General features: G+C 35.2%; 3 protein-coding genes across 5 annotated transcripts in view; all 3 read left to right on the top strand.

The window, feature by feature from the left end:
* Positions 1 to 720: 720 nt before the first annotated feature.
* The window catches only part of LOC121733454 (replication factor C subunit 5), a 30,579-nt gene continuing 3,493 nt past the window's right edge, over positions 721 to 27,806 (top strand). The window contains exons 1-18 of one of the 2 annotated variants that reach the window (XM_042123717.1): positions 721 to 797; positions 906 to 989; positions 1,281 to 1,801; positions 2,045 to 2,188; positions 2,557 to 2,830; positions 6,212 to 6,408; positions 7,011 to 7,194; positions 7,430 to 7,655; positions 7,964 to 8,078; positions 8,314 to 8,563; positions 8,654 to 8,754; positions 9,883 to 9,998; positions 11,074 to 11,315; positions 11,527 to 11,746; positions 23,500 to 23,564; positions 23,651 to 23,778; positions 24,086 to 24,248; positions 26,998 to 27,157. In XM_042123717.1, the coding sequence (XP_041979651.1) occupies positions 785 to 797; positions 906 to 989; positions 1,281 to 1,801; positions 2,045 to 2,188; positions 2,557 to 2,830; positions 6,212 to 6,408; positions 7,011 to 7,194; positions 7,430 to 7,655; positions 7,964 to 8,078; positions 8,314 to 8,563; positions 8,654 to 8,754; positions 9,883 to 9,998; positions 11,074 to 11,315; positions 11,527 to 11,746; positions 23,500 to 23,564; positions 23,651 to 23,778; positions 24,086 to 24,248; positions 26,998 to 27,157 (3,203 nt within the window). In that variant the 5' untranslated portion in view covers positions 721 to 784. Of the gene's footprint in view, positions 798 to 905; positions 990 to 1,280; positions 1,802 to 2,044; positions 2,189 to 2,556; positions 2,831 to 6,211; positions 6,409 to 7,010; positions 7,195 to 7,429; positions 7,656 to 7,963; positions 8,079 to 8,313; positions 8,564 to 8,653; positions 8,755 to 9,882; positions 9,999 to 11,073; positions 11,316 to 11,526; positions 11,747 to 23,263; positions 23,414 to 23,499; positions 23,565 to 23,650; positions 23,779 to 24,085; positions 24,249 to 26,997; positions 27,158 to 27,806 lie in introns of those variants that run through there. The other variant, XM_042123716.1, reaches the window with a different exon arrangement.
* On the top strand, positions 16,690 to 20,374 carry LOC121733443 (piggyBac transposable element-derived protein 4-like). The gene is made up of 5 exons (XM_042123702.1): positions 16,690 to 16,851; positions 17,405 to 17,488; positions 17,771 to 17,854; positions 17,931 to 18,001; positions 18,086 to 20,374. Exons 1-5 carry the CDS (start codon positions 16,714 to 16,716, stop codon positions 20,112 to 20,114), a joined length of 2,406 nt encoding a protein of 801 aa, XP_041979636.1. The 5' UTR covers positions 16,690 to 16,713; the 3' UTR covers positions 20,115 to 20,374.
* Positions 24,640 to 26,615, top strand: LOC121733457 (ras-related protein Rab-28-like). 2 transcript variants are annotated; one of them, XM_042123722.1, is made up of 4 exons: positions 24,640 to 24,848; positions 25,184 to 25,364; positions 25,488 to 25,717; positions 26,406 to 26,615. In XM_042123722.1, the coding sequence occupies exons 1-4, from the start codon at positions 24,771 to 24,773 to the stop codon at positions 26,613 to 26,615; spliced, it is 699 nt and encodes a 232-aa protein (XP_041979656.1). In that variant the 5' UTR covers positions 24,640 to 24,770. The 2 variants fall into 2 exon arrangements, with proteins under 2 accessions (XP_041979656.1, XP_041979655.1); XM_042123721.1 differs by having other exon boundaries at positions 24,641 to 24,848; positions 25,184 to 25,360; positions 25,484 to 25,717.

The following is a 27,806-nucleotide window of genomic DNA, read 5'->3' on the forward strand; positions in this document are numbered from 1 at the left end:
ATGTAGCATAACTTAGTTAACCCATTAGCTTCGTGGTTAACCCCAATCAAAACTAGTATAGTATGCTGTATGAACAAGAATCAAACCATTGTAATATCTGGAAAACTGGATATTCAAAAGCTGTTAAAAAAGGTTACAATATTCAAAAACGAAGCAGGCTTGCTTTACGAGGAAAATTAAAATATTTTTATTCAGAGTAGAACCTTCTAAAGCAGTGGTCCCCAACCCTTTTTTCATGCGGGCCACAAACATGTTAATATCTTGATGTCGCGGGCCGCAACAAAAAATTTTTAGGGTTAAAACATATCTTTCTTTAAAATTAACGATTTAAAAATGGAAAGAAATTCATGATTATGCCGGTGGGCGAGAATTTCAAAAAGGTTTAAGTTTTATGGTCGGCAATGACACCATTCACTAGCCTGCATACTGCATAACCGGCGGACGGCAACTGGCAAGGCGGCCCGTGGCCTGCCGTGAATGGGCCCGTTACCCTGGCTATTAAATCTAAAAAAAAAACACTTTGGTAAAAGTCAATGTCAATTTGACACATGACAATTGACATGCATGTCGTGCACGGCTGACGGCACATATATACTAGTAATCTGTGCACGGCACGGTGGACAAAACTGTGGAACATAATTATTTTGTTTATAAATAATAACATAGTTATTATTTCTAATAGATAATATAGTTCTAGTACTAAATATTAAATATCTTTGCCATATACTTTTATACCTGTACTTCAGAATCTATTTTTTATTCATACAGAAGATTAAAAACGAAGATGAATTTATCCGGTATGTTTTACTTTTGAAGATTACTTGATATCATTCATAAATCGCACATAAAATATGTGCGATTCATGAATGATATCAATAAATTAATATGTATTTCTTCTTATTAAGAGGACGACTCAAGCGGCGAAGACAGCCCTGTTCCTGGGAAAAGGAGCCGACTCGATACATACGGAGCTTCGTCTACTAATTCTGGTAAATCTTTTAATTAATCAGTTTTATCAATTCTACACAACAACATGACATTATAGTGAGTATATAAGCTACATTGTATTCATATTTCAATATTTAGGATAACTTGAATGGCAGGTAAAAATAACCTAAATATACTAATAAGTATACAACTGCTTAGCTCTGTACTTGTAAGTTTTACAGTCTAGGATTTAAAAATAAATAAATGGCGTGCTTTGATTCTAACAAAATTGAATCCTTTCCACACAATTGTTTGTAATAAGATAATAATTATCATTATGTCCTATTTTTTAGTTTTACAAGAATCAGATGAAGATTCACCTGCATCGTATGGAGATAGCTACACTCCAGACAATGTAAGGGCAGGACAGTCAAATTTTAAATATGGTGAAGACGTTTCGAAAGGCATGTATAGAGAGAGCAGAAGTAGCCTCAGTGAAAACTGCTCCTCACCAAACTATTCAAATGATGATTATGGAACTGTATACAATAATAAGGATCATGAGGATGACACAGATAATGACTCCTATCAAATAACCAATGACACCTCATATTATAATCGAACTGAAACTACTTCACAGTCAGACAACAATACTGGCCAATATTCAGAATTTTCTAAAAAGATGATGGCAAACATGGGTTACAAACCTGGCAAGGGTTTGGGTAAATATGAACATGGAAGGGTTGAGCCGGTTGAGGCATCAAAACAAAAAGGCAGAAGAGGATTAGGTGCAAAACCTTCTGTTGTGGGAGAGATACCAACAGATTTGAAGTTCAGTCAAGATCTTTCTGCCCCAATAGCAAGAGAAAAAGCAGTAAGTTTAAAAAAAAAGTATTTATAATATTAGAAAATGTTTTAAAGAGTAAAACTCAAATTTCAAGTGACAATTTAGTATATAACTTAATATTTCTAAAACCTAATTAAAATAATAAATTCAAAAGTAGATCTGTCTGGCCTCTTCATGCCATATCCTCTGAACTGATTTATAAAAAAATGTATAGAATGGAAAATGTATGGATTAAAATGTACAATTAATAATTGAATATAATTTTTATAGTATCCATTGCCGTTCAACAATGAGGAACCATTGAGTGATACAATATTGGAAGAGTGGTTGAGGCAAGGCCCCCAAAAACTAACTATAGATGATGAAACTAACTTTGTAGACCCAAAAATTCTAAAAGGTGTAATAAATGCTAAGGTAATATACATATTTAATTATAAACACAGAATGCCAACGTCAGATATATACATAATAATTTATGACTGACTAGAATCTAGATAATAACAAGATAATAACAATTTTTCCTGGCAGTCAAACAGATTATTTAATTAAAAAATGGGAAAAAATGACATCACACAATAAAATATAATGTAATAATATTTTAATAATGGTCTCTATTCTGGAAGGTTTTCTTGGAGGTATGATAATAATTGATATTATGTTAGATAGTGTTACCAGTTGTTATAGTACAACTTATTATAAGACATCACTGATATTTTTATATTTACTTTAACATTAATTACCAATATTTTTACTTTAACTTTGAATATGACATCATTTTTCAGTCCATATTTGACAATTTACAAGATGAAGATATGAGGAAAGCTAGATTCCGTAGTAACCCTTACGAAACTATTGGTTCTGTGATATTTCTGAACAGAGCTGCAGTAAAGATGGCAAATATAGATGCCATATTTGACTACATGTTCACTTTACCAAAAAATAGACATGGCCAGCCCATAGTGGGCGAGAAGGACCTTTTGTACTTTGCTGATGTTTGTGCAGGCCCTGGAGGGTTTTCCGAATATGTTTTATACAGGAAGGGATGGAGAGCAAAAGGTAATAATTTATTTGACCCACATAGAAAGTGTTCAAGTAATAAGTAACACACCCAACTAGCAAATTACTCCCAACACACATACGTTATAAGAATACTGAACTTATAATAGTTTTGACATGTGCTGTTTGCACTATTAAAAGTAAAGCAAAATGCATTTTATACTCAAGTAATGTTATTCTTATAAATACACTTACAAGCGTGTATAAGTAAAAAATTCTAACCTTTATTAGAAAACATACTGAAGTAAAGTTACTCCGATAGTGAGCTCTTGTAGTAGCTTATAAGAACAGTTATAAGATTAATTAGGCTTAAGAGTGTGTACTCTGGAGTCTGGATATCTGTGCTTGTAAGCTGACAGTAATCGAAGTCTTAGTAATAAGGTCCTGTTTTTACCCTTTGGGTACGGAACTCAAACAATTTTATATTTTCGTTATTTTTGTGATTTGAGTAAAGCAAAACATTGCTTTGATTTTGTATATAAACTATGTCAGATGAAACTTATTTTGTATTGCAATTTAAATGGCAATGAATATCATATCACTTAAATTGCATATTCGAATGACAATACACACACAGGGGTTGTTTGGTACGTACTGCGGAACCCTAATGAATCGCAACATGGCAGGAAACAGTTTAGCAAGACACTTGATTGGTGCCCTTTTAAAACTACTTTTTCCTATAATAGTCTTATAACGCTCTAAACAATTCTAATAAAAATAAAATGTCTGCTACCGCAATTGATTCTTAGTAATTTATTAAATAGTTATTAAATATATTATGTCGTATTGAAGAGGCGCATTAAAAATTTAGGCTATCTTAATATATATATTTCTTGTGTGCGTGTGTATGTGACTGAACTCCTCCTAAACGACTGGACCAATTTTGATGAAATTTTTTGTGTGTGTTCGTGGAGATTCGAGAATGGTTTAGATTTACAGTTTGGTCTACTGGAAAATGTTTTTTCAATTAATTTCTTATTTATAAGGAGTTGTTGATTTTGGAATGTTTTACATTAGATCCGGCGGACGGCGCTATCATCGCATTCAATATTATTCTATTTCAATTTTAGTTTGTCCTGACAGATGGTGCTACGATTAATTTGAAAAAAATTTTGTTATTCAATTCATGTGCTGATTAAAATATTAAATAAATAACACATAGGCTACAATTTTAACCGACTTTCAAAATGGGGGAGGTGTTATGTTCGTTTTCTTATATTCAACGATTACTCCGCCGTTTGTTAACCGATTTTCAAAATTTTTCTTTTGGTATATAGGGTATCATCCCAATTTGGTATTATATTCAGAAAAGTGGTGATCTGATGAAGGATCCATAAGTAATCGAGGGAACTCCTCAAAACTTATAGGGAAACATATGGTGACTTCGGTTTCGTGAGAAGTATTCTAAGCATATGCTACCAACAAGTAAGATTTTGCACCGAGATATACCTGGTATACCGTGGTTCGGAAGGTGCTGAGAGAATTCCTGATTCTTTATAGATACAAGTTTTGGAGTTTCGGCGTTGTTTTAAGAACAGAAAGCATATGCTACTATGCAAATTACATTCTTCATCATCATCATCATCATCATCACTACCATATTATACCATTTCATAGTCTTTTAGATCGAGACTCGAGTTTGTCAAGCGATAATTAAAAAAAATCTATATCTACCTAATATTATAAACCTGAAGAGTATGTTTGCTTGATCGCGTCAATCTCAGAAACTACAGGTCCGATTTAAAAACTTATCTCAGTGTTAGATAGATCATTTATCGAGTAAGACTCATCATTTATCGAGAAGGTTATATTATATTATTACTCTAAGACTAATACGACAGAAGAAACTCAGGAAAATGTGGGAAAAACGGGGGAAATATTTTTTATGGGAAAGTGTACCTACGGATTCTGTAAAATTTCTAATTTACGTGGGCGAAGCCGCGCGGGACATCTAGTATCATAATATATTTCACATGAAATTCCCGTTCCCCTATAAACAAGTGTCGACAATGAAAAATTATACTACACCAGAAACTAAAAATATTATTAATTTTAAATCTATACTTAATATTATAAATGCGAAAGTATCTCTGTCTGTCTGTCTCGCTTTCACGCCAAAACTACCGAACCGATTGTAATGAAATTTTGTATACAGATAGGCTAAAGCCTGAGAAAGGACATAGGCTACTTTTTTACTGGAAAAAAGGGTTGTAAGGGGGTGAAAATACGAAAATTTGTTCAAATTAAGTTAGTTCCAAAAATTCATACTAGATGGCGCCGTGCGTCTCTTACATCGCGCTAACGCTTGCCCAACATCTTTCTATAAGAGGTGGTATCATCTTACATTCGGGTTTCAATTATTTTCGATTGTTATTTCTTTTTTACGTTATTTAATAAGTCAGTAATTTATACTATATACAGTGACGTAACCTTAAACCTTTCAATGATAAATAGTTTATGGGTAAAGTTGTGTAATTGCGGGGCTAAATAAGCTTTAAAATTTGGCATAAAATATAAAGTTTAATTTAAAAAAATGAAATATGTGCCCACTGCACAGCTGTTTTAATTTAAGGGGTACCAGGGTTTTTTTTAAATAAAAGCTTTTGACACCAATTTTGTTGACATCGCGCGCTATAAACTGAAGTCCACGCGGACGAAGTCGCGGGCAACAGCTAGTACATAATATGTTATATATCAAATCAAAATGTATTTATTCCAGAAATACTTTGTAACACAATCTCATTCCACTTGACAAGTGCGAGTTTTGTAAAACATGTGTTTAATAAGCCTATTAGAAGTTAAAATCGAATTCACCAAGTATTCAATTAGCATGCTTTAAGAGCAAATAGTCTTATAAAGTGGGCCCTTTTGCGGTCTTGGAAATAGGAAATAGTGTATTATAAGTGTAAGAAATTAATGGTCTTGAGATAATTATAAGAGTGCTTTTTGCTAGTTGGGCAGTTTTTAAAGATTTTAGACTTCTGATTTGTTCTGTGTAATGCACCATAAGATTTTTCATTACCGCCACTACTCCTTATGCCGCGGCCGCACATGCGTCTGTCGTCATGAAGCTTCGTGCTATGACACGATACCATTGCATTGGACGATACACGCAGATCGTCCAATAGTATCGTCTCAAGCACGAAGCACTACACATGTGCGTTAGAAAGATACCATTTTTGGCAATTTTACCAGAGACCAGATTACTCTATGATTTTACTAAATAGTGTTAAGTATATTTAACATTACGTAATAAGATGTTTAAACTCCTCCTTTCCTTTTTTATTTTAAGACTTTCCGCTCCGTCAACATCGCGTTATGTATTACTTGACCCTTATTATAGCTAGTGTTACTAACAATAAAAATCCTTTATTATTTCAGGTTTTGGATTTACTCTCAAAGGTCCAAACGACTTTAAACTAGGCGATTTCCATGCTGGACCTCCAGAAACGTTTAATCCATATTACGGGAAAAACAATGACGGTAATATTTTCGACCCAGTCAATTTGATGTCTCTCAAGGAATATGTTTTGAAACAAACAGACGATTTGGGTGTTCATTTCCTGATGGCTGATGGGGTAAATACATTTTTTTATTAGGGGGGTATTACATTATCATTTATATTGGATCATTTCTATGATCATAAGGATCCAATATATATGATCATTTGATCATATCTGCATATAACATTATCATATTTCATTGATCCTATTTTACATCATATGTGGTTTCAATAGCCAATGGAGAGCGCTAACGCTGACAGGTATTGACGTCAGGGTTACTAGATCTCAGAGCATTCGATTTGTCAAAAGAAATCGTCATTTTTAATATGGCTTGTTTTTTGTTATTTCAGCAACATTATCCAAGTATATAATTAGGAAAATAATTACATTACATTATTTGAAACATGTTAACGAACAAGAAATTAAAAACTCTTTTTTATATTAAACAACTGGCAACACCTATTTCTATGACTGTATTGGATCCAATCTCTCAGCAAATGTCAAAAATCTATGATCAAGGAAGAAATGAATCATATGTCTATATTACATTATCCAATATAATTGACTCAATGATCTCGGATCCAATATATATGATAATCTAATATCCCCCTTAAAAAGAGTATGTTTTCTAAAGTAAGAAGCTCACTCAATAATAATTTGTAATTTTACTCTTTCAGGGTTTCTCAGTTGAAGGTCAAGAAAATATTCAAGAGATTTTGTCAAAACAATTGTATCTTTGTCAATGTTTGGCTGCACTTATGCTCGTCAGAACGGGAGGCAATTTCGTCGTCAAACTGTTTGATGTATTCACACCATTTAGTGTTGGACTTGTTTATTTGATGTATCAATGTTTTGGACAAGGTTAGTTAATATGCTTTTAGTAACTTGTTAAAAGCTGTAAGTAACTAAGTAATTACATGACGTAAGCTGTTAGGAGTCAAGGCGCGGTCCCACACTGGTCTGCTTACGTGATGAGTATAGTTTCCATTGTACCACTACCACTAGAGGCTCTGTTTCGAAACAATGCAAATTCTAACTACTTTACAGCTAGTAGTAACATAAATTCGCACACAGCACTCTCTTCTACCTCTTCCAGTGTACATACATAAACCTGTGACTTCAAGACCAGCAAACTCGGAGAGATATCTAGTTTGTTTTTGGAAAAAGTCAGGTGTTGATGCAATAGAGAAGCACTTGTTTTCCGTCAACTCTATGATGTGGAAGAATCGAGGCAAGAACGAAGATATTACTGAACTAGTACCAGTGTCAGTTTTAAAGGAAGACAAAGTATTCTATGATTACATCTACACTAGCAACTGCAAGTATGAAATAATTTATTTAATTTCAAAGTCCAAAATGTAGGTCAATCAGAACTATAAAATCTCTTGTCGAAACTACAGTAGGCTAGTGTAACCAATACTAAACTACAAACTAATTTTGTAAATGAATATTGAGAAAGAATAAAATGCCTCCTCTATTAGAACTTGAGGTATTGTGCTACAATACATTATAATATATATTGTCGCACAATACCTCAAGTTACATAGTACCACAAATTACAAAATACATAGGTACAGTTAACTCTTTTATATCGAGAAAATGAGTCAAACTCTATATTCTTTTTTTTTAGAATTGGCGAAAAGCAGATAGAAAACTTACTTAAAATAGCAGAATATAGTAAAAATGAATCACTAAAAGATGAACATCAAACTAGTATGAAAATTGAGTGTCTAAAAATTTGGAATGTATGTACCTATTTTTAATTTAGTGTTATATTATTATTAAAGTTTGTTCATAAGACTTCATTAATATTTCAACAAACTATTATACAATGTAAGAGCCAATTTGTCGATAAATAATAATAATGTCGATATGCCATAGATCATAACATTAAATGATCGGACACCGGTGTCGGGACTCGGGACACATTGTATACATATATGTTGTGAATGCCTTATTAATTGTTATGTAATGTTTTAGTTACCAAATGAAGTTAGAGTTAAATCGAAGAGTTTAAGCCCTGATGAAACACTCACCTATATAATCAATCACATAGATAATCATTCAATAAGAAAAATGAATGTTGCCTCATTCAAAAGTAACATTCTGAATAAACAACCACAGTATATTGAGGCAAAACCCGATGTTAATGTATTTGAAAACATATATGATTGGCATTTTACTTTTCTGAGTTCCAATAAAGAAGGTCCAGACCTTAAGCTATTCATGGGTATGTTTTTAGTTTTTTTTTAATTAGCATTGGCTTTACTTGCAAAAAACCGCAGCTTTTAATCAAATAAATTATTCATAAATATTTAAGGATGTGGCGGGAAAAAAGTTTTCAAATTGGATGGAAACATTTGGAAGAGTGTAGCCGATTTACAAGCAATTATGCCAGCTAAAACACTGGTTTATGGAGAGGTAAAACTCAAATTCTCAAATTCTTTATTAAGCATACAATAATATACAATAGTATAAAAGCTAGGTAGCGTACATCACGTCGTCTAATCCCATGCTAAGTAAAAACTTGTGTTATGGCAATCAGACAACAGATGCACGCCGAACAATTTTATCCTAATATATATTATTTACACGTTCACACACACAATCACTCTACACTTTGTCACGTAAAGTCTCTTTCAGCGACGTGATGCGCGCTTCGTTCGGGAGCCTCCCCCGGAACCTCCGGTAAACTACACCGGCGGGCCAGAACTCCTCCACCTCAAAGATGGATAAAACTTGAGTCGGCACTCTCACCACAAAGGAACTGAAATTCACTTTGTGGCGAGAGTGCAGACGCTCCACCCTCAGCGCAGCGACGCTTGCATAATTTTTTGCTTGAGTCGATGGCCTCAATTTCGTGTCGACGTCACGCGGTGACGCGGACGGCGAGCTGACGGCGGCGGCTGTTGCTGACCCACTCGATTTCGCTGAACGTGCAAAACGGCGAGTCACGCTGAGCTCCGCGACGCATATTTATCGAGTCGATCGGATGCTCGGGTGACCTACATAATGAATTATTACTTTTTAATTGTAATAATTCACTACGTAACTCACTGATGGTGGATTCCGAGGCCCTCATGATGTTGAACTTCTGGAGCAGGCTGGAGACGTTGACGTGGTCCGTTGATACCGCCGGCAGTTTGTGGAGCTGCTTGGCCACAAACACCGGCAATTCCGCAGGATTAGTCTGCTTGAGCAGGGAGATGATGTCCTGCAAGCTTCGTTCGCTTTCGTCTCTCCTCCGGGACGTCATCTGCGCTGTCTGAGCGCTTTGTACAGCACGAGCCTGCCCTTGCAGAACTCCTCGTTGGTGTAGGTGGACCTGCACAGCTGCACGATGCCATCTTCGTCCATGGTGTTGACGACGTGTTGTACGAACGCCAGCAGCTCGTTGGATACGAGCGCCATGGTGTCAGTGCAGCGGCTGTGAGCCGCGCGACTCGCGAAATATTAATTCACTAGTAATAAACTAAGTACTGTATGCATAATATTAATTGTTGAATAATTAACCTGTATATTAATTTATATTAATTTAATTATTTTCAGGTTGTTAAAGAGTTTAGTGGAGAAGGAATGGCTCAAAAGCACAGTAAAGCGCTACACATAATCGACGCTTTGTTTCTCGGTGGCATTGACATATCCAACGAATCTCTAACTGACAGGTAAAAAATACTTGTATGTATGTACTTTTCTTTCGTCTAAAACTATTTACTTTCGATGTATTCTACTCACTGCTATGTTGGAAATATTTAATTCCAATAGCTATGTCCACACTGTGCCTTTTTTTGTTCATCAAGGGCATGCGTCTTAGCGCAGTCAACACGTGAGGCATGCCCGCGAGTCGCGACGCATGCGCTCTGACAGTTGAAAGTATAGCACGCGCTATGACAAAACTTTCGCTTGGTTATTTTTTTTTCTGGAATTTCTTATGACCAAATAAGCTGCACATATTCCACCCAGTAAAGTGTTCTTGTCGCACATGTTACAATAAGCTGATAGACACTGCAAGTTGCAACTGAACAAAAATGATAATGTTGGTGTTGCGTTCGTTTAGAGGATACCACAGCAGCTAGAGAAATGAAAAAAAAGTACGTGTAATATCTATAGCTGTCTCCCTTACCTCAAGCCTATACCGCAGAACGCGATAGAGACAACTGCAGAAAATCCAGAAAATCAACGATTCGTTGTCCCCTGATTCCTTCTCCAAAACTTAACCGATTTAAGTACTTTTTTCATTAAAGATTAAAAAAAGGCTTGAGCTGTGTTCCTATGTTTTGCTTTTTTTGTATAATCTATCCAAATCTGTTTTCTGGACGTTTGAACTCAGTGGAAAATCTGGCCATTTTTTTGGGTTTTTGAACGTTCATATCTTATTTAATAATTAAATTATGAAAAAAAGGAAAACATAGGGACATTGTATTAGTGGCCGTAGATATTCAGGAAAAAAATTATAACTCTACTAGCATTATCCAGGGAGGAAACAGGGGACAGCGTTTGTATGGGAAAAATGGCGGTGTGGAATCCTCTTAACGCATTCAATTATTGAATGCGCAAAACGAAAGTTGAATAGAAAGAAGATGAAGAAAATTGAAGATGAAAGTGCATAGTGTGGACATAGCTTTTGATTGTTTTATTGAATGTATTGATTATTATTTTATAAAAATTATTTATAAAAATATTTTAATACAAATACAAATGCATTTTCAACAGCTGTGTTTAATTTAAATTTTTTTTCAGAATTAACCAGTGTGAGCTGTTCTGTAAAGCATTAGAAAAAGACAAAAGTCATCCACAATCATTACCAATAAGATTTAAAAAGTTTTATAGTATGGAAACATTTAGTCACAGTGTTGCAAATTTAGAATTTCGTGCTATGAAGAACATTAGAAGAGCTTTAACTATAAACATTCCTAGACGAATCAATGCAGACGATAAGTTTTTTATAGTGGGCTCCATACTTTTTATAAAAGAATTAAAAGGTATTTTTTACGGAAAGGTGTCGAATTATGGTTAGGGATATTTTGAATAAAGAAAACAAAATTGAAAAGAAAACACTTCGAAATGAGAAATATCTCATTTCGATGTGTTTTCTTTTCAATTGTCATTTAAGATTAAATAAGTATTTCTATTCTCCACCAACTACACTTACGTATCACCGCCGTATATTTTTATGGCTTATTTTATTTTTAGTTCCTTGGATTGCTCAATTTTCAAGAACTCATAACACCAAATATTACTATGGAAAAGACAGGGATGGAAAAATACAGAGCCTATTTCATTTACCGCAGGAAGGAAAGCTGGACATGGCTAGTTCATATGAAAGAAGAGTTATGTGGCCATGGGGTGATGCAACTAATGCGATATTTGATGGAAAAACAAATTCATATTTATCAAGAATAGATATGGAACAGTATATTATGCGACAACGATGTAAATAGTTATCATTTTAATAAAAATACCAAAATATAACAACACTTTTTATACAAACCTAAAATCACTTATTAGTTTATGGTAGTAACCTATGTAAATTCTTAAATTTACTTACAAGATGACGCTCGGTACCTATGATATTCTATTATAAAAAAAAGGTAGATATCGCACTAGCGCGTACAGTCTGATACGGCCAAATGAAGCTAAGTCCCTTCTTTAATCTTTTGAATTAGTTGCATGTTGGCAGCAAGTGAGCGACGAGGTGTCACGTTCGAATATCAGTATTCTCTTGATCTATGTCGCGCATGCGCGTCGATGCGCCTGTCAAGTGCAACTCAAAATAGGTATATAGCAATCCTTTTCTATATCATTCGTTACGTATTATCTGTCGCATTCATTGTGTAATTTATAGATATATACCAGAGGTAGGTATTTATATGTCGTATAGGAACAAATTCTGAGGACCGCTTTGTATGAGCATACGCCATCTTTATTAAAACATCATTGCTCGCTACTCATTAATTAGCATCCTGTACATTTTCCGGAAAAAAAATATCCTATGTCCAGATATATACCAGAGGTAGGTATTTATATGTCGTATAGGAACAAATTCTGACGACCGCTTTGTATGAGCATACGCCATCTTTATTAAAACATCATTGCTCGCTACTCATTAATTAGCATCCTGTACATTTTTCCGGAAAAAAAATATCCTATGTCCTTTCCCAGGACTCAAACTATCAACGAATACTATACTCCAAACTATCCTACAAAATTTTATCAAAATCGGTTCAGCGGTTTAAGAGTAAAGAAGTAACAGACAGACACATTCAGGTTACTGGTTAGTATGGATAATTAGTTTTACAACACAAGCCCAGGCAGTATTATAATAAGTTATTCATGCATTCAGTTTATTCATGCATTCAGTCTACATGAGATGAAAAGGTCCTTGACCTTTTCATCTCATGTAGACTGCCTGGACTCCACCGAAAAATCATTTATCAAGTATCTGAGCTATACTCAACCTACGACCAGCCGGCACTTTGTTAGTAGCTCGCGTGTAGTTTAATCACAGACTACTTAGGGATACTACGTATAGTTTAATCATTTTGAAATTCACGCCTACCGCCGAAATAGTGTAATCGTCAGAGAATATATTAGAAACTATAGTCTAGATAAAAGTGAAGAAATTAAAAAGTGGCAACATCGTAGTGTCATCCCCATAGATAAAGGTATTTAATATAATATAACACAATGTAGTATCGCGATAAGTGATACCACCTCGCACTATAGTTGAAAGCTGCTGTCAACACCACAAACGTCTAGAGTTGCAGGTAGGTAACAGGAGAAACGGAAAATCAGAGACATTTTTTTTTTTTTGTTAATTCGTCCCGGTCGGGACAGGCAAAGGGAGCGTTGCCCATACAGCCAAATCAGAGACAAGAGGCGGAAAAATATGGAGACAATCGAAATCCAGAGACAACTTTTTATTTTTTTCTTCTCTAAAATGATGCTATGACGTGGTAACAAATAGAGGTGAAACTACAGTGTAAAAAGGTATACTAATATCTTCGGACAAACCCCTCGTATAATTTTTATTGAACTTCACGTAAGTTTAATCAATAATTTCTCGTTGTGAACCAATGATATACTATGTTACTAACGTAACTAGATTGGAAGTTTACGGTAGCAACGCGTTGCCACTTCGAAGATGCCTGCAGGCATATCTCACATACATAATGACATAACGAATATATGACTTGAGTCTTGACATTGTCTTTTGAACAAAAAAGTGGTTACGCATTTCTGAGAATCTTTTGTAAGACATTGCTACTCTAGTATTTTAGAAACTCATTGTTGTGAACCGTGTCAAGAACAATATGTATCCCGTGTCTTTTTAATACCTAAGCCTAATGGAAAAATGAAATTCATTTTAAATTTAAAGAATTTGAATACTTTCATAATTACCCGTCATTTTAAGTTGGAGGATATCCGCACAGTTTTAAAATTAATCTCAAGAAATTGTTATTTAGCTACCCTCGATTTAAAAGATGCCTATTTTTTTTAATTAATATTCATCCCGATTCACGAAAATATCTTAGATTTTCTGTGGGTCATAAATTATATGAATTCAATGTTTTACCGTTTGGCTTATGTACAGCTCCATATATTTTCACAAAAATTATGAAACCAGTTGTTAAATTCTTACGATCGTGCGGCTTGTTATCTTCTATGTACCAAAGAGAATATAATCACTACGTTTTAGTACTTGGATGATTTAATTTTAATTGGGGGTACTTATGAAGAATGTGTCAAAAATGTAGATACTTAGGATCATAGACATAATATATACTGTCGTAAAGACCACCTGACAACTCGAAAATGCGTGACCATTTTTGATCTGTCAATGTGTGCGTGTGCTAGTGATGTATATTTTACTATCGATAGTATAGTATTTTGCTATCGATAGTTTAGTCCGTTCGAGTTATTTTACCTGAGTTTCTATAAGAAATAAATAATATGCAACTCTGATAGATTTGTATTTCAAATTACGTAGCATAAATTTTAATTGGCATAAAAAGGTGACGATTGAAAAGTAGATACACATTTTCTTTTGGAATGATTTTTCAATCGTCGGATATGTTATGACATGAGGTTCTTATAGGGGTAAATAATTTACACTTAACACATTACTTATTTATTACTCAGGTAAAATCTATCTGGTAAATCAGTCCTTACATTGAAAGTAAACGTAAAGTAAATATTTTATTCTTAAATTAAATACTTACATATTATAAAATATCTTAATATTTGATTACAATTATTTTGAACCGACTTCCAAACAGGAGGAGTCTAGACGTTCGCCTGTGGATATATTTTTATGTATGTTCAACGATTACAATTATTATGTATCTATGTTTACATTGTATAATTTTTATTACAGCATTGTAAATTTTGTTTTAAAAGATTATTTTTTTTCTCACTTTTTTTGGTAAAAAGTGGGCGTGCGAGTTTCTTACGCCGGTTCTTCTCGTCGGCTTAGTTCCCGAACCGGTGGTAGGCACCATGTATTCTGAAAATATATTTTATTTTAGATTTGTTCAGAAATAAAGCAATTTTGATTTTGATTTTTTAAAACACCAACTGTAAGTATAGAAAACCTTAAGGACAGCTAAAATGAGTAAAATTATTATTTTTAAACAAAAAATTAAAACCGACTTCCAAGGCAATGACAATAGTAATATTATACTTAAATGAACGTATTAAATAATTCTTATTCTGTACTCAGTATTAATTCTGTTCTCAATCTTCATTATTTTGCAATCGGTACCAGCTAACCTAATCGCAAGTTACTGACAGAATAGGTATAACAGCAACTTATATACTTAGGACTGGTACCGACTTCAAAATTATGAAGATTGAGTACAGAATAAGGATTATTTAATACTTTTTAGTTCATATAAGTATAATTTTAAATGAACTAAAAAGCATTAATTGCTTATAATTGCTTATTTTTAACAATTGCTTCAGTAACAAGTGCAACAGTATGTCAAACTTACTGGCACAAATAAAGTTGGGATAGCTCCTTTAACCAAAATAGTATTTATTCTAATTTTTCTTCAAAGAATTTCAATGAAATGTTTGCTACATATTGTTGAATTTTTCTTGGGATTCCAACCAACACGCCCAATTAATTTCAGCCATTTTCCTCTTATTAGAGGATCTTGAGGGAATCTGTAAAAACAAATGATTATGATATATAAATATAAACCTTCCTCTAGTTTTAGAGTCACTCTATATTATAGTAGTTATATTATATTAGCTATATTATACTATACTATATTATATTAGTTAAAATAAGATAATATGTCCTTTTTAGTCCGGCCGCACATTTTCCGAATTTCTGATCACAAAAATTCGGACGCCCCGCCCCGCTCATACATTTTGACACGTCAGAAATTATTTTAGTATGATGGGTCTACAACAAAATGTATGAACAGAGTGCGTTCCGCCGGGCGTCCGAATTTTTCTGATCAGAAATTTGGATAATGTGCGGCCGGGCTTAAGGTGATAAATATAAAGGTAAATAATTTTTATTTTAGATTTATGTTATTGTAAAATATCAATAAGCATATCGATAAATTTGATTCAAGCATTAGCGTATATGTAAAAAAATTTTATGAAAAATTTTTCTTCAAAATTTGTGTAATATAGGAACAATAGTACCTTTAGTTACGCAAAATATGAAAGTAAAAGGGAGGATTCACAATATTTTATTTGAAATAGAGAACTAAAGACCAGAATATAGCAAAAATAAACACATCGTAGCAATTAGGACATGAAGATTAATTACGGGTGAAATGTATATTTTTCAGGATTATTCCTATGATTTACACTGCAATCACTCACAGCACAAGTTATTATTGTTATATATAATAGTATTTGTTGAAAATAACATACGATTTAAATAATAAATTGCAAATACCGAAAGGGCATAAAAACGATTGACGACTTTTGACGACCTGTCAAATAAAAGTTGTTACAATTTTCATTAGACTGCCTCTCTCTTTTCATCTTGTTATAATTCCATAAAGGATTTTCTTCTCTCTCGCACTCTTTGTTGGTCTTTAGCATTATATTATGTCTATGCTTAGGATTTATCATAAATAACGAAAAAAGTGTGATACAGGAATTGTCAGGTGGTCTTTACGACAGTATATATTACGTCTATGGTTTAATCACTAAGTTAGCTTGTGCATTTTTTTTTGCATTTTTTTCGTACGTTTTCAATAGGGATAGCGTAGTGTCGATTGATTATCGATAAAATTTTTGTAATATCGATAATGATGGCGGTTTCACGTAATGAATTTTCTTTTATTTCTACGTTATTATGTTGATATTTATTTTAACGTTTATTGATTTTTCTTATTTGTTTTATATTATAGCATGTCAATCTGGCGCGTAGGAACTGGCGAGGAACCACCGCAGGAATACCTGGATCTCCTCTATGGTAATGAGGATCCTGACGGTGGTTCCGATGCCGATTCATCGGATGGGGAAGAGGTGGAGTACCTGGAAGACGAGGTTGGTAACCCATTTTTGATTATCCATACTAATATTATAAATGTGAAAGTGTGTCTGTCTCTCTGTTATCTCTTCACGCCCAAACCACTGAACAGATTTTGCTTTTTTTTTTAATTAAATAAGGGGGCAAACGAGCAAACGGGTCACCACGGGTTTATACGTGGGAGAGCCATGCTTCGGCACGAATGGGCCGGCTCGACCGGAGAAATACCACGTTCTCACAGAAAACCGGCGTGAAACAGCGCTTGCGCTGTGTTTCGCCGAGTGAGTGAGTTTACCGGAGGCCCAATCCCCTACACTATTCCCTTCCCTACCCTCCCTTATTCCCTTCCCTTCCCATTCCTACCCTCCCCTCTTAAAAGGCCGGCAACGCACCTGCAGCTCTTCTGATGCTGCGATTGTCCATGGGTGACGGAAGTTGCTTACCATCAGGTGACCCGTTTGCTCGTTTGCCCCCAATGGTAAGCAACTGTCGTCGCCCATCAACTAGTGGTTACAAATATTTATATAACTTATGGATTGCAGTGTATTTATGCTTTTTATTTTGGCCTAGTATGAAGATGAAGAAGATGAAGTGGAGGCTCCACCATACTCCCCTCTCACGTCCCCGGAGAGCCGCGAGAGGCGGTCGCGAATGGTATGCATTGGTTATTTTATTAGGTTTATAAATGTGAAAGCGTGTCTGTCTCTCTGTTATCTCTTCACGCCCAAACCACTGAACAGATTATGCTGAAATTTGGTATGGAGATAGTTTCAGTCCCGGGAAAGGACATACGATACTTTTTATCCCGGAAAACTGTACAGTTCCCGCGCGATAAAGGAATTTTGGCGCAACGGACTTGCGAGCATCGACTAGTGGTTATAAATATTTATAACACTTATGGATTGCAGTGTATTTATGCTTTTTATTTTGGCCTAGGTTGGAGATGAAGTGGATGAAGTGGAGGCTCCACCATACTCCCCTCTCACGTCCCCGGAGATCCGTGAGAGGCGGTCGCGAATGGTATGCATTGGTTATTTTATTAGGTTTACGATAGTGATATATATAGAATTTCTTCATTGTATTAATGTTTTTTCAGGACGATCCAATAATGCCTCGACGAGAGTTTCGGGAGAGGTCACGCTCGCCACTATCATCTCCGGCAGAACCGTAAGTGTGCTGTTGTATGTTGTTCACGAGTTAATTTATGTCTGCGTAGATATAAATCAAGTCTAATTTTTTTTTCTTTCACAGTGCGGTGCCTGCAGAGCCTCTTGTTCTTCTGTTCGATGAGTTTGGTGCGCTGATCGGTGACCAGCCGACGGGCGACGAGTTTTTTGCCCCGGATGCCCACCCATTGTATGTAACAGTAGAGCAAGTAGAGCGTGAAAGAGCTTCTATAGCGTTTAGCAATAGAAGAGGAACGAGAGGGAGAAGGGGTGGCCGAAGGGGGGTCAGGGGTGTGCGAGGACAGAGTGCACGCAGGGGTGGGTATCCAATCAGGGGCCGTAGAGGAGGACGGCAGTGGGAGGTGGGACAACCACTTCACCAAATATGGCTGACTGATGCCGACGTTCCTCCCGAATTGGTGAGTTTGGCGACGGATGTAGTGAGGAGACGACAGAGGAGATTGCAAGGTGATGCCGTGGTTGATAGTACCGAACGAGGAAGGGTTGATAGTGAGAGCGAGGATGAATTTGTCGACGCCAATGATGGAGGTGATGCTGACTTTGAGTGGTATCCTATGGATACTTTTCAAGGTCAGGAAGAAATTTTTCAGCCAGAGCGTACCGGTTCGGTTCAGTTTTTCAATTCAGCCTACGACGCTTTTCGTTCCTATTGGACCGATGAGGTCTTAGGATTAATTGTGGCTGAAACGAACCTTTATGCTACAAAAATTTCTTCTGCTTCATTCCAGGCTGAATGGGTCCCCACAAATTTGCATGAAATTTTATGCCTTTTTTCGTTCTGGATGATGTTGGGGATCGTCAGAATGCCAACTGTTACCAGTTGCTTTTCGGTCGATCCTCTCTTGAAAACGGAAGTTTTCAGGCGCATCTTCACACGAAAAAGGTATGAAATGTTAAATAGAGCTTTACATTTTATAGATTCCCCCCCCGTTACGGATAACGAAAATCCCTCCAACACTGGCGCCAGAAGCTTTGACCGTTTACACCGTTTGAGACCAATTTTAACACATTTAAATTCAACTTTTCAATCTAATTATATTTTAAATAAAGACATTTGTATTGATGAAAGCCTTACACTTTGGAAAGGCAGATTGAATATCAAACAGTATATTCGGAACAAAGCTTCTAAGTTTGGGATCAAAACATTCGAGCTTTGTGAGAGCACCACTGGTTACCTGTGGTCGTTCATTGTTTACACCGGTAAACAATCCGCAACAGATCTGGAGCAGTCGCCCGGAGAGCTTAAAAGCACAGCTGTTGTAAAAAAGCTCATTGGTCCCCTACTAAACAAAGGGTATAGATTGTTTATGGACAATTGGTACAATTCACCCCTATTAGCTAGGTTTCTGAAACTCAATGGTACTGACTGCATTGGTACTTTGAGAGCTTCCCGAAGCGATGTTCCCACTGTAATAAATAAGGCTCCTCTTAATAAGGGAGAGTACATCGCCAGACATTCCGGCGATGTCACTGTTTTAGCATGGCAAGACAAGAAACGAATTACCATGATTTCCACTTGTCATGGTGCATCTACAGCCTTGCCTACAGTCTCTTCTAGACAATTGTCGCGTAAAATACCATTCAAACCACAAGTCGTTCTGGACTACAATAAATTCATGGGGGGTGTAGATTTAAAAGATCAAATGTTGGAGCCTTATTTATTAGAGAGGAAACGTTGTAAAAAATGGTACATGAAACTTTTTAAACGCCTTCTGAATGTATCCATTCTTAACTCTCGCATTCTTGTAGAGTCATCCACTCATAAAAACGTTGATCATTTAGCTTTCCGCCTTCAGCTTGTAGATACCATCCTTTCAAATCATCTATCACATTGTCCGCAAAGCCGTAGACGTACTGCGTCTAGCAGTAGATCTGCGCACCTTCAACCTAATAGATTTATCCTCTCTACACATTGGCCTGTGTCATGGGAATCAATAGAGGGCGCCTCAGCAAGCAACCGGAAAACCAGGAAGCGTTGCTTTGTGTGCTTAAAAAATGGCAAAAAAAATATAAGAACGCCCTACTGTTGCGAATCCTGTCGCGTGCCATTGTGTATAGAGGAATGTTTTAAGGCTTATCATACATTACCATAATACCTTTCTTACCAATTATTCATAAACAACTACGGCGGGAAGAATCGACGTAAGAAACTTGCACAATTTAGGTAACCAACCCGGCGAGAACCGGCGTAAGAAACTCGCATTCGCATATTGTGATTGCTAAGTCACATTCGTATGATTGGTATTGTATGAAAACAGAGTGGAAGGTTTAGAATGTTTCTGTATTTTTTGTATATAGTTTAGATATGCCTTTACAATTTTTTTACAATTTTATACATTTTTTTTTTACTTTACATTGCAATTTTTTTGTTTGCTAATACTGTTTGTGATTTGCATGTACACATAATATAATATGTGTGTGTCACTTTTTTACAAAATTTCCAATCTAAAGGCATTAGGCATTATCTTTAGACAATGTGTGCGTGTGTCATTGTCTTTGCAACATTCGAAAAAGATGCCACGGTTTTACTGTAACGGCATATCTACGTATATTTTACCGTAGTACATAACCCTTTAACTTTTGATACATTTCGTTGAAACACATTTTCAATTAAATAAATCTATCGTAGACAATAAATCCAAGCAATTGCTGGCTTGCTAAACATATTCTGTTCCTAATTAATATTATCCTTATGCATTGTTCTGAAAATGCATTGAAAATATAAGACAATACAAACCGTACATGTGGCGGTCCATGCGGTAGGGTTCATTATCGTTGTGTCCCCACAGTATATCGTAAACTATATCTGTCCGCTGTAACTTGCACGAAGTGTACATAAAATAATAAAGATGGCCTACAGTCACTTCTCATGGCTCTAAAACACACTTACGACGAGGTTCGAAATTTGACCCTTGTCTTGAATAATTATTTGTGCAATATGGCCGCCACAGTTGAAGGGGTATGTAATACGATATTGTATTCTAAGTTAAAACTGCACTATTTACCTAAGACCTGATTATGTTGTTTTGTTGAGTAAGTAATACCTATTATAAGATTATGTAATAGCGACTCGCTGGAACCCAGATAAACCCTGCGAGGTTTTCGGGTACGGCACATTGTAAAAGACTATTGTTATTTTTTTGATAAATTAGCGACCCGCCCCAGCGTCGCACGGGTATAAAATATATAGCCACTGAAAAAATGATTAAAATCGATAGCCTATGATCCTTCACCTGGTCTACTTCTTATCTGTTCCAAATAACATTAAAATTGCTACAGTAGTTCGCGAGATTTTTCCACATTTTCCTATTGGTCTTAGCGTGATAAAATATAGCCTATCTAACACTGAAAGAATCATCAAAATCCGTTGCGTAATTTTAAAAATTAAAGGGAACAAAGGGATATGAGGGAAAAAAGCGACTTTGTTTTATAATATGTATAGATAAACGCTTTAAATTAAAAAAAAATTAAAGTACTTAATTTTTTATTATGCACACAATAATATTATACTTACAATAGTATAAACTAGGTAGCGTACATCATGTCGTCTCATGCTCAGTAAAAACTTGTGTTATGGCAATCAGACAACGGATGCATGCCTAACAATTTTTTCCTATGTAGGATAAAATATTATAATGAATATTGTATGTTTTTTTCTATATTTAAATATTTTGTTTATAATTTGTGCTGTAAATAAATATATTGCTGTATAAAATTGTATTTTTATTAAATTCAGAAAGAACAACGAACCTCATTGGCATACCTAAACTTACAAGTGCATATAAAATGTATTTTGGTGTACACCTATGAAACATACGGCAATGGATAGAGAATATGTTTACAAACAATAAATACTCTTTGATAAAATGTAGTATATGATATACTTTCGGAGTTATTTCAGTTTGAAAATGTAAAATAAATAATATTTTAGATATATAATCTGAAATATTTCAAAAAGTATATCATTTACGACATTTTGTCAAAGAGTATTTGTTTTTCTCTATCGATTGACGTATATTTATTAGGTGTTTTTTTTTTTTTTTTTTTTTTTTATGAAATAAGGGGGCAAACGAGCAAACGGGTCACCTGATGGAAAGCAACTTCCGTCGCCCATGGACACTCGCAGCATCAGAAGAACTGCAGGTGCGTTGCCGGCCTTCTAAGGGGTAATAGGGGAGGGTAGGGAAGGGAATAGGGGAGGGTAGGAAAGGAAATAGGGGAGGGTAGGGAAAAGAAAAGGGTAAGGGATTGGGCCTCCGGTAAACTCACTTACTCGGCGAAACACAGCGGAAGCACTGTTTCACGCCGGTTTTCTGTGAGGACGTGGTATCTCTCCGGTCGAGCCGGCCCATTCGTGCCGAAGCATGGCTCTCCCACGTCAATTGTACACGATTATTTATTATTTATTGTACAAATAACTTTGGGTATGCCACGCTCCATACAAAACTCGCACTCTCGCGAGATATTCGTATATAATCGTCCATAGATATTATTATATTATTATTATTATTCGTGAGAATCTTCAAGAGATTCCCATTTCTCATATTCTCCCAAAATTCTCACGAATATCTCGCAAGAGTGGAGCGGGCAAAAAAACTATCGATAAAATCAAATCGAAGTGAAGGACATCCCTAGTTTGTTTTTGTTATGTTTTTGTTCGTCGGAGGGTACTATTATTACATATTTCAAGTGCTTTGTTTTTATGAATCTCAAGTTCTTGCGTTGAATTGTTTACATAACCGGTTTGAATAGGTCTTTGTTATTGAGATTATAATAATATTTTCATTCATTTCTAGCGAAACAGTAAGAACATGGTTTCCAAAGTTTATTACTTGTGAAACGAATATCACATCGGACTAAGTACTATATTATGATGGCTTGATAGATTGAAAATTTAACATATATTATAATATTTTTCACACAAACATAAAATATGGATTGTATGTAAGGATAAATACATTATTTGTTCAAAGAGGGTAGGCCGGGCGCCATCTTGTTTTGCAAAAATTTGCAAAAAAAGTAGGTAGTATTTTTTTCGCGATTTTTCGCGTCTGAGGGGTTAATTTCTTTACTTTTATGTCTAATGTCAGACAGCACAGAACAACAGTCGTGAAACCTGGGCGAAGGTGTAGAGAATCAAATAAATAGGTACCTACTAGTAATCTGTGTAGAGAATTGTCAAAATGCCATGGTTAGGCACCAAATGTCAATGTCAAACTTTTGATTTTTGCCTTTGGCGGAAAATTGTATTTAAATTATTCGAAGTTAATTTTCGTGTTATACTTAAGTTGATAATTTCATAAAACATTACATTTTCATTCAATAATTTAAGTTAATTCAAGAATTACCCAGACAAGATGACTGTCGGGGAAGTTGGACAAAACTTACCATGGTAGGTTAATTCACGTTCAATTTTTGAATTTTGTAAATATTTTGTTAATTTTTTAGTACCTACACAACTTTTATATATTTTTATAGGGTGGAAAAATATCGTCCCTCAAAGTTAGACGACTTGGTTTCTCATGATGATATTATCAAAACAAGTAAGTTTTTAGTGTACATAATAACGTAGTTTTCAAGTTTGATTAGTAGTTTTCTATTATAAAATGAATGTGTAATCAATTTTTAGTTGGGCAGTTTATGCAAGAAAATCAATTACCACATTTACTGTTTTACGGACCACCGGGAACGGGGAAGACATCCACAATCCTTGCCTGTGCCAAACAAATGTATACACCACAACAGTTCAACTCCATGGTAAAATGTTTTGATTAATTTGAAAATTGTTATATTTACTTACTAGACAAAGATTATTTTGCATATAAGATTATTTTAAAAGAAGCTTTATATATTATTTTCTCATTGTAAAGTACACTGTATGTATGTTCATACTCTGTATCAGTGCCAATAAATTATCAAAATTGTTTAAAATAAATTATTATTTTCTTTTTCATGCCTAACATAAAAAGTTTGCCTGCACTGAATTTATATAAAGTCAGTGAAGGCAAACTTTTTATAAAATGTGTAGAAATAAACTTTTATTAATTTATATAAATGCTTATAGGTCCTGGAGCTGAATGCATCTGATGATAGAGGGATAGGTATAGTCCGAGGACAAATACTGAGTTTTGCTTCAACACGGACAATATTCAAGGCTGGACCCAAGTTAATTATTCTAGATGAAGCTGATGCAATGACCAATGATGCCCAGAATGCACTCAGAAGAAGTGAGTTTCTTGATATTTTTTATAGTTAGATCTAAGTAATGAAAATCTTACATGATTCCAATTTCTATAAGGAAGCACTAGCTGTAAGCTTTACAAGCAATGTAGGTTGAACATTTTCTGCTATTAATTAATGATGGTTGGGTTTATCAATAAATTAAAAATGCAGTATAGTGTATGAACTAAGACCTTTTAGTTATTAATAAATCCATCAATCATTAAATAAAATAGTTTATTGTCTGCCCCTGAAAATTTTACTAAAAACACATACAGGTTTGGCAGGCGCAACTACAATATCCATTATGGGCATATCAAATACACAAGGCATGATATTGCAGAATTCACTTGATTGTGAATAAAATAAAATCTTTTCCTACATTTTTTATGGAAGTAACCATAGAAACAAAGTTCAAAACATAAGTTAATACCATTTTATTACATAGAGTTTATGTAATCAAATTAATGTATTTGTGATTAATACGGTACATAATGTAATATTTAGTTTCACACTTTGAAAGTGATAATATGTCTGATACTGATGACGAAGAATCAGTGGGAAGGTCTGTTAAATTTACTCTGGTTGGGGAACCTTTGACTGGCAAGGTATGTAAGGTTTCTGAACAATTTTTGTAATTTTAGCTTTCCATTCTGTTATAAGTCTTGCCTTGACTTCTTTCTGCATTAATTTTTGTTGCTAGGGAGTCATACATTTTTCATTATGATACTACATATCTTATATTATCTGTATCCATAGAAAAACCTCTTTCTCATAGTTCAGCACTTAAAAATTATGAACAAGTAGTAGACACACAGACAGACAAAACATTTTCTTTATAACGCATATAAACATGTGGATTTAACATTCTCCTCGAGATCATTATAAGCTTTTAATTTAAATAAGGCATTATATAATACATTTTGACATAAAATTTCCTCAGAGTACTCTATGTCACTATTACCTTGGAGGAGGAGGGGTATCGGGCAGCACACATGGTGCGGAGGTGATGGCTGGACAGTGTTTTGAGCTGCGGCCACCAGTACCACTACAGCTGTGCGATGTGGCCGGTAATACATTACACACATCTATGCTTGAAAACTATTTGTATGGTTCAGATGTAAGTATTACAATAATTATTATTAGATTAAAATAGTATAGTACAAAAATTCCCTAATGCCTTATCTGAGTCATGAGCGGTCAGAAAGTTAAATATTTTACTAACAATAATATTTTGTTGCAGGTAGTTCTCTTTGTATACGACTTGACAAACTTACAGAGTTTCGAAAAACTTAACGAGTGGTTTTTAAAAGTAAGGAAAATAGTAGAGGAGGGAGAAAAGAAGCCAATTATGGCTCTGTTCGGAAACAAAACAGATTTGGAGCACCAGAGGGCTGTAAGGATATCATGTGTTCAAAAATTTGCATCTGAATATCTTTTAGAACACTTCAAAGGGTCTGCAAAGACTGGTGAAAAGGTACCTGTGGCAATAATTTTGTTCATAATAATCAGATTTTTGGCACACAATCTTTTATCCTCTATACATATAACTCACCCTTGGGGCCCCCTTGCACAGGTTTGGATATTTAAAATCATATAATGTCTTTTATTAATTCAAAGAACGATCATATAAAATTCTTTCGTGCCGAAGCATGGCTCTCCCACGTATATACTGTTGTTGTATTTTATACTGATAAGTGCATTTGTTGAATAAATTATTATAATAATTAATTATTACTACTCGAGACTGACGGTGACCATTGTTTGTGCGACAGGATAGCGATGGACGTTGTCATGGTGACATATTTAGTCACTGCAATAAAATAATATGGGCAAAATACTTTATATGGCAAAACAACGTTTGCCGGAACAGCTAGTTATAATATAAAATTAACCCTTCAAATGCTTCTTTAGGGCCCTTTTCCAATCATGCGTTATCGCCCGTGCACCGATCTGGTCCGGATGCGAGTTACCCGCATCCTATCATTTCATAGATGTTTTTTCTGTCTTTCAAGCACCAAGCGCTTGGCAAGGAGCAAGTTGTCACCCGTATGCGGACTAGATTTACGTGTCAGCGATAATACGCATGAAAGGAAAGGGGGCCTTTAGACGCCTACTCACTCAGACTCATAAGAGTTATGTGTCAAAATTAATTTTCATTTCAGGTAAACACGACCTTTACGAGTCTAGTGGCTCGTGCTCTCGGTATCAAGGCGCCGGCAGCGAGCCCCTACAACAAGACAGTGTTGCTGCAAGCGGTGGAGGCTGCCTCGACCGTACCCGTACAGGCACCGGCACAGACCCTCATCATGAACAGGAAAGCTCTCAGGAAACTACAGAGAAACGCCTCGTCATCAGTTTGTTGTGTTCAATAAAATTAAGTTGATTAGTGGTTTTATTTATTTCATCCATATGCCGTTTAGCCAAAACTAAAATGTCTGAATTGAAGGTCTCTTTCGTGGGGCGAGCAGTAATTAATCTAAATTATGTAAATAATAATATATTTACAATAATTCAATGAACAGTAGTCAACGAACACTATAATGCATTGTACAGTCATAGGCCATAGCAAAAAGTTGCATAGGTAAAATAGTTTTGCTATAATATATTGTGTGACATAAATACATAATATACGGGAAAGTCCCAAAGAAGTCCTCCGACCAGGCGAAGGTTAGGCTATATAATAGCTACCGATTTCGGATATAACCGTTTAAAATATTGAACATGTGTGTTAATCGACTACTTCTCAATTTCCAGTAATCGAGAAGTACACGGACAACGTGCGGTTCTGCATAATCTGCAACTACCTGGGCAAGATCATCCCGGCGCTGCAGTCGCGCTGCACGCGGTTCCGGTTCGCGCCGCTCCAGCAGGCGCAGATCGTGCCGCGACTTAGGGATATCATAGAGAAGGAGAAGTGAGTATTACATAAAAAAATAACGCTGCTACAGCCGTGCTTATACTGCGCTTTTATATGAGGTATTATAAAACGAAGTGATTATACTTTAGCGTTTATATTCGTCCCTTATACGGAGTGTAAGAAAACATAAGTCTTAAAATGTGAGTAATTCTTTACTTTTGTATGGGAAAGCTGAGGAAAATTCATTGCTACTTTCACAGTGTACTCTATAAAAGGGACACATACACACTTTAAAGTATTTTCACTCAGTTTTGTTAAACCCTGTATAAAGTTCACTGTTAAAGCGGCAGCACTATAAAGAAGAAGCTAAAAAGTGACTTATTGTTTCTATGACAAAAGCCCCAACGTCATGAATTTGCCCATACAAAAATGTAAAAAGTAACTTTTTGAACTGCCCAGTTTTCGTACATTTTAGTCTATATCAGCGTCTAAACAAATGTTTAGCACATATAAGTATTAAAGTGCAAGTATTATAATATAAATATATTTCCGTTGTCTGGTACCCGTAACACAAGTCCTTCAGGTACTTACCACGGGGCCAGACTGACGTGGTGTGAAGCGTCCATAGATATTATTATTATTTCAAAAGTGTATGTATGTAATTATGTACATACATTATACTTAATTACGTACAATTTATTTACGG

Source organism: Aricia agestis, chromosome 13, assembly GCF_905147365.1.
Source record: "Aricia agestis chromosome 13, ilAriAges1.1, whole genome shotgun sequence".
Lineage (NCBI taxonomy): Eukaryota > Metazoa > Arthropoda > Insecta > Lepidoptera > Lycaenidae > Aricia > Aricia agestis.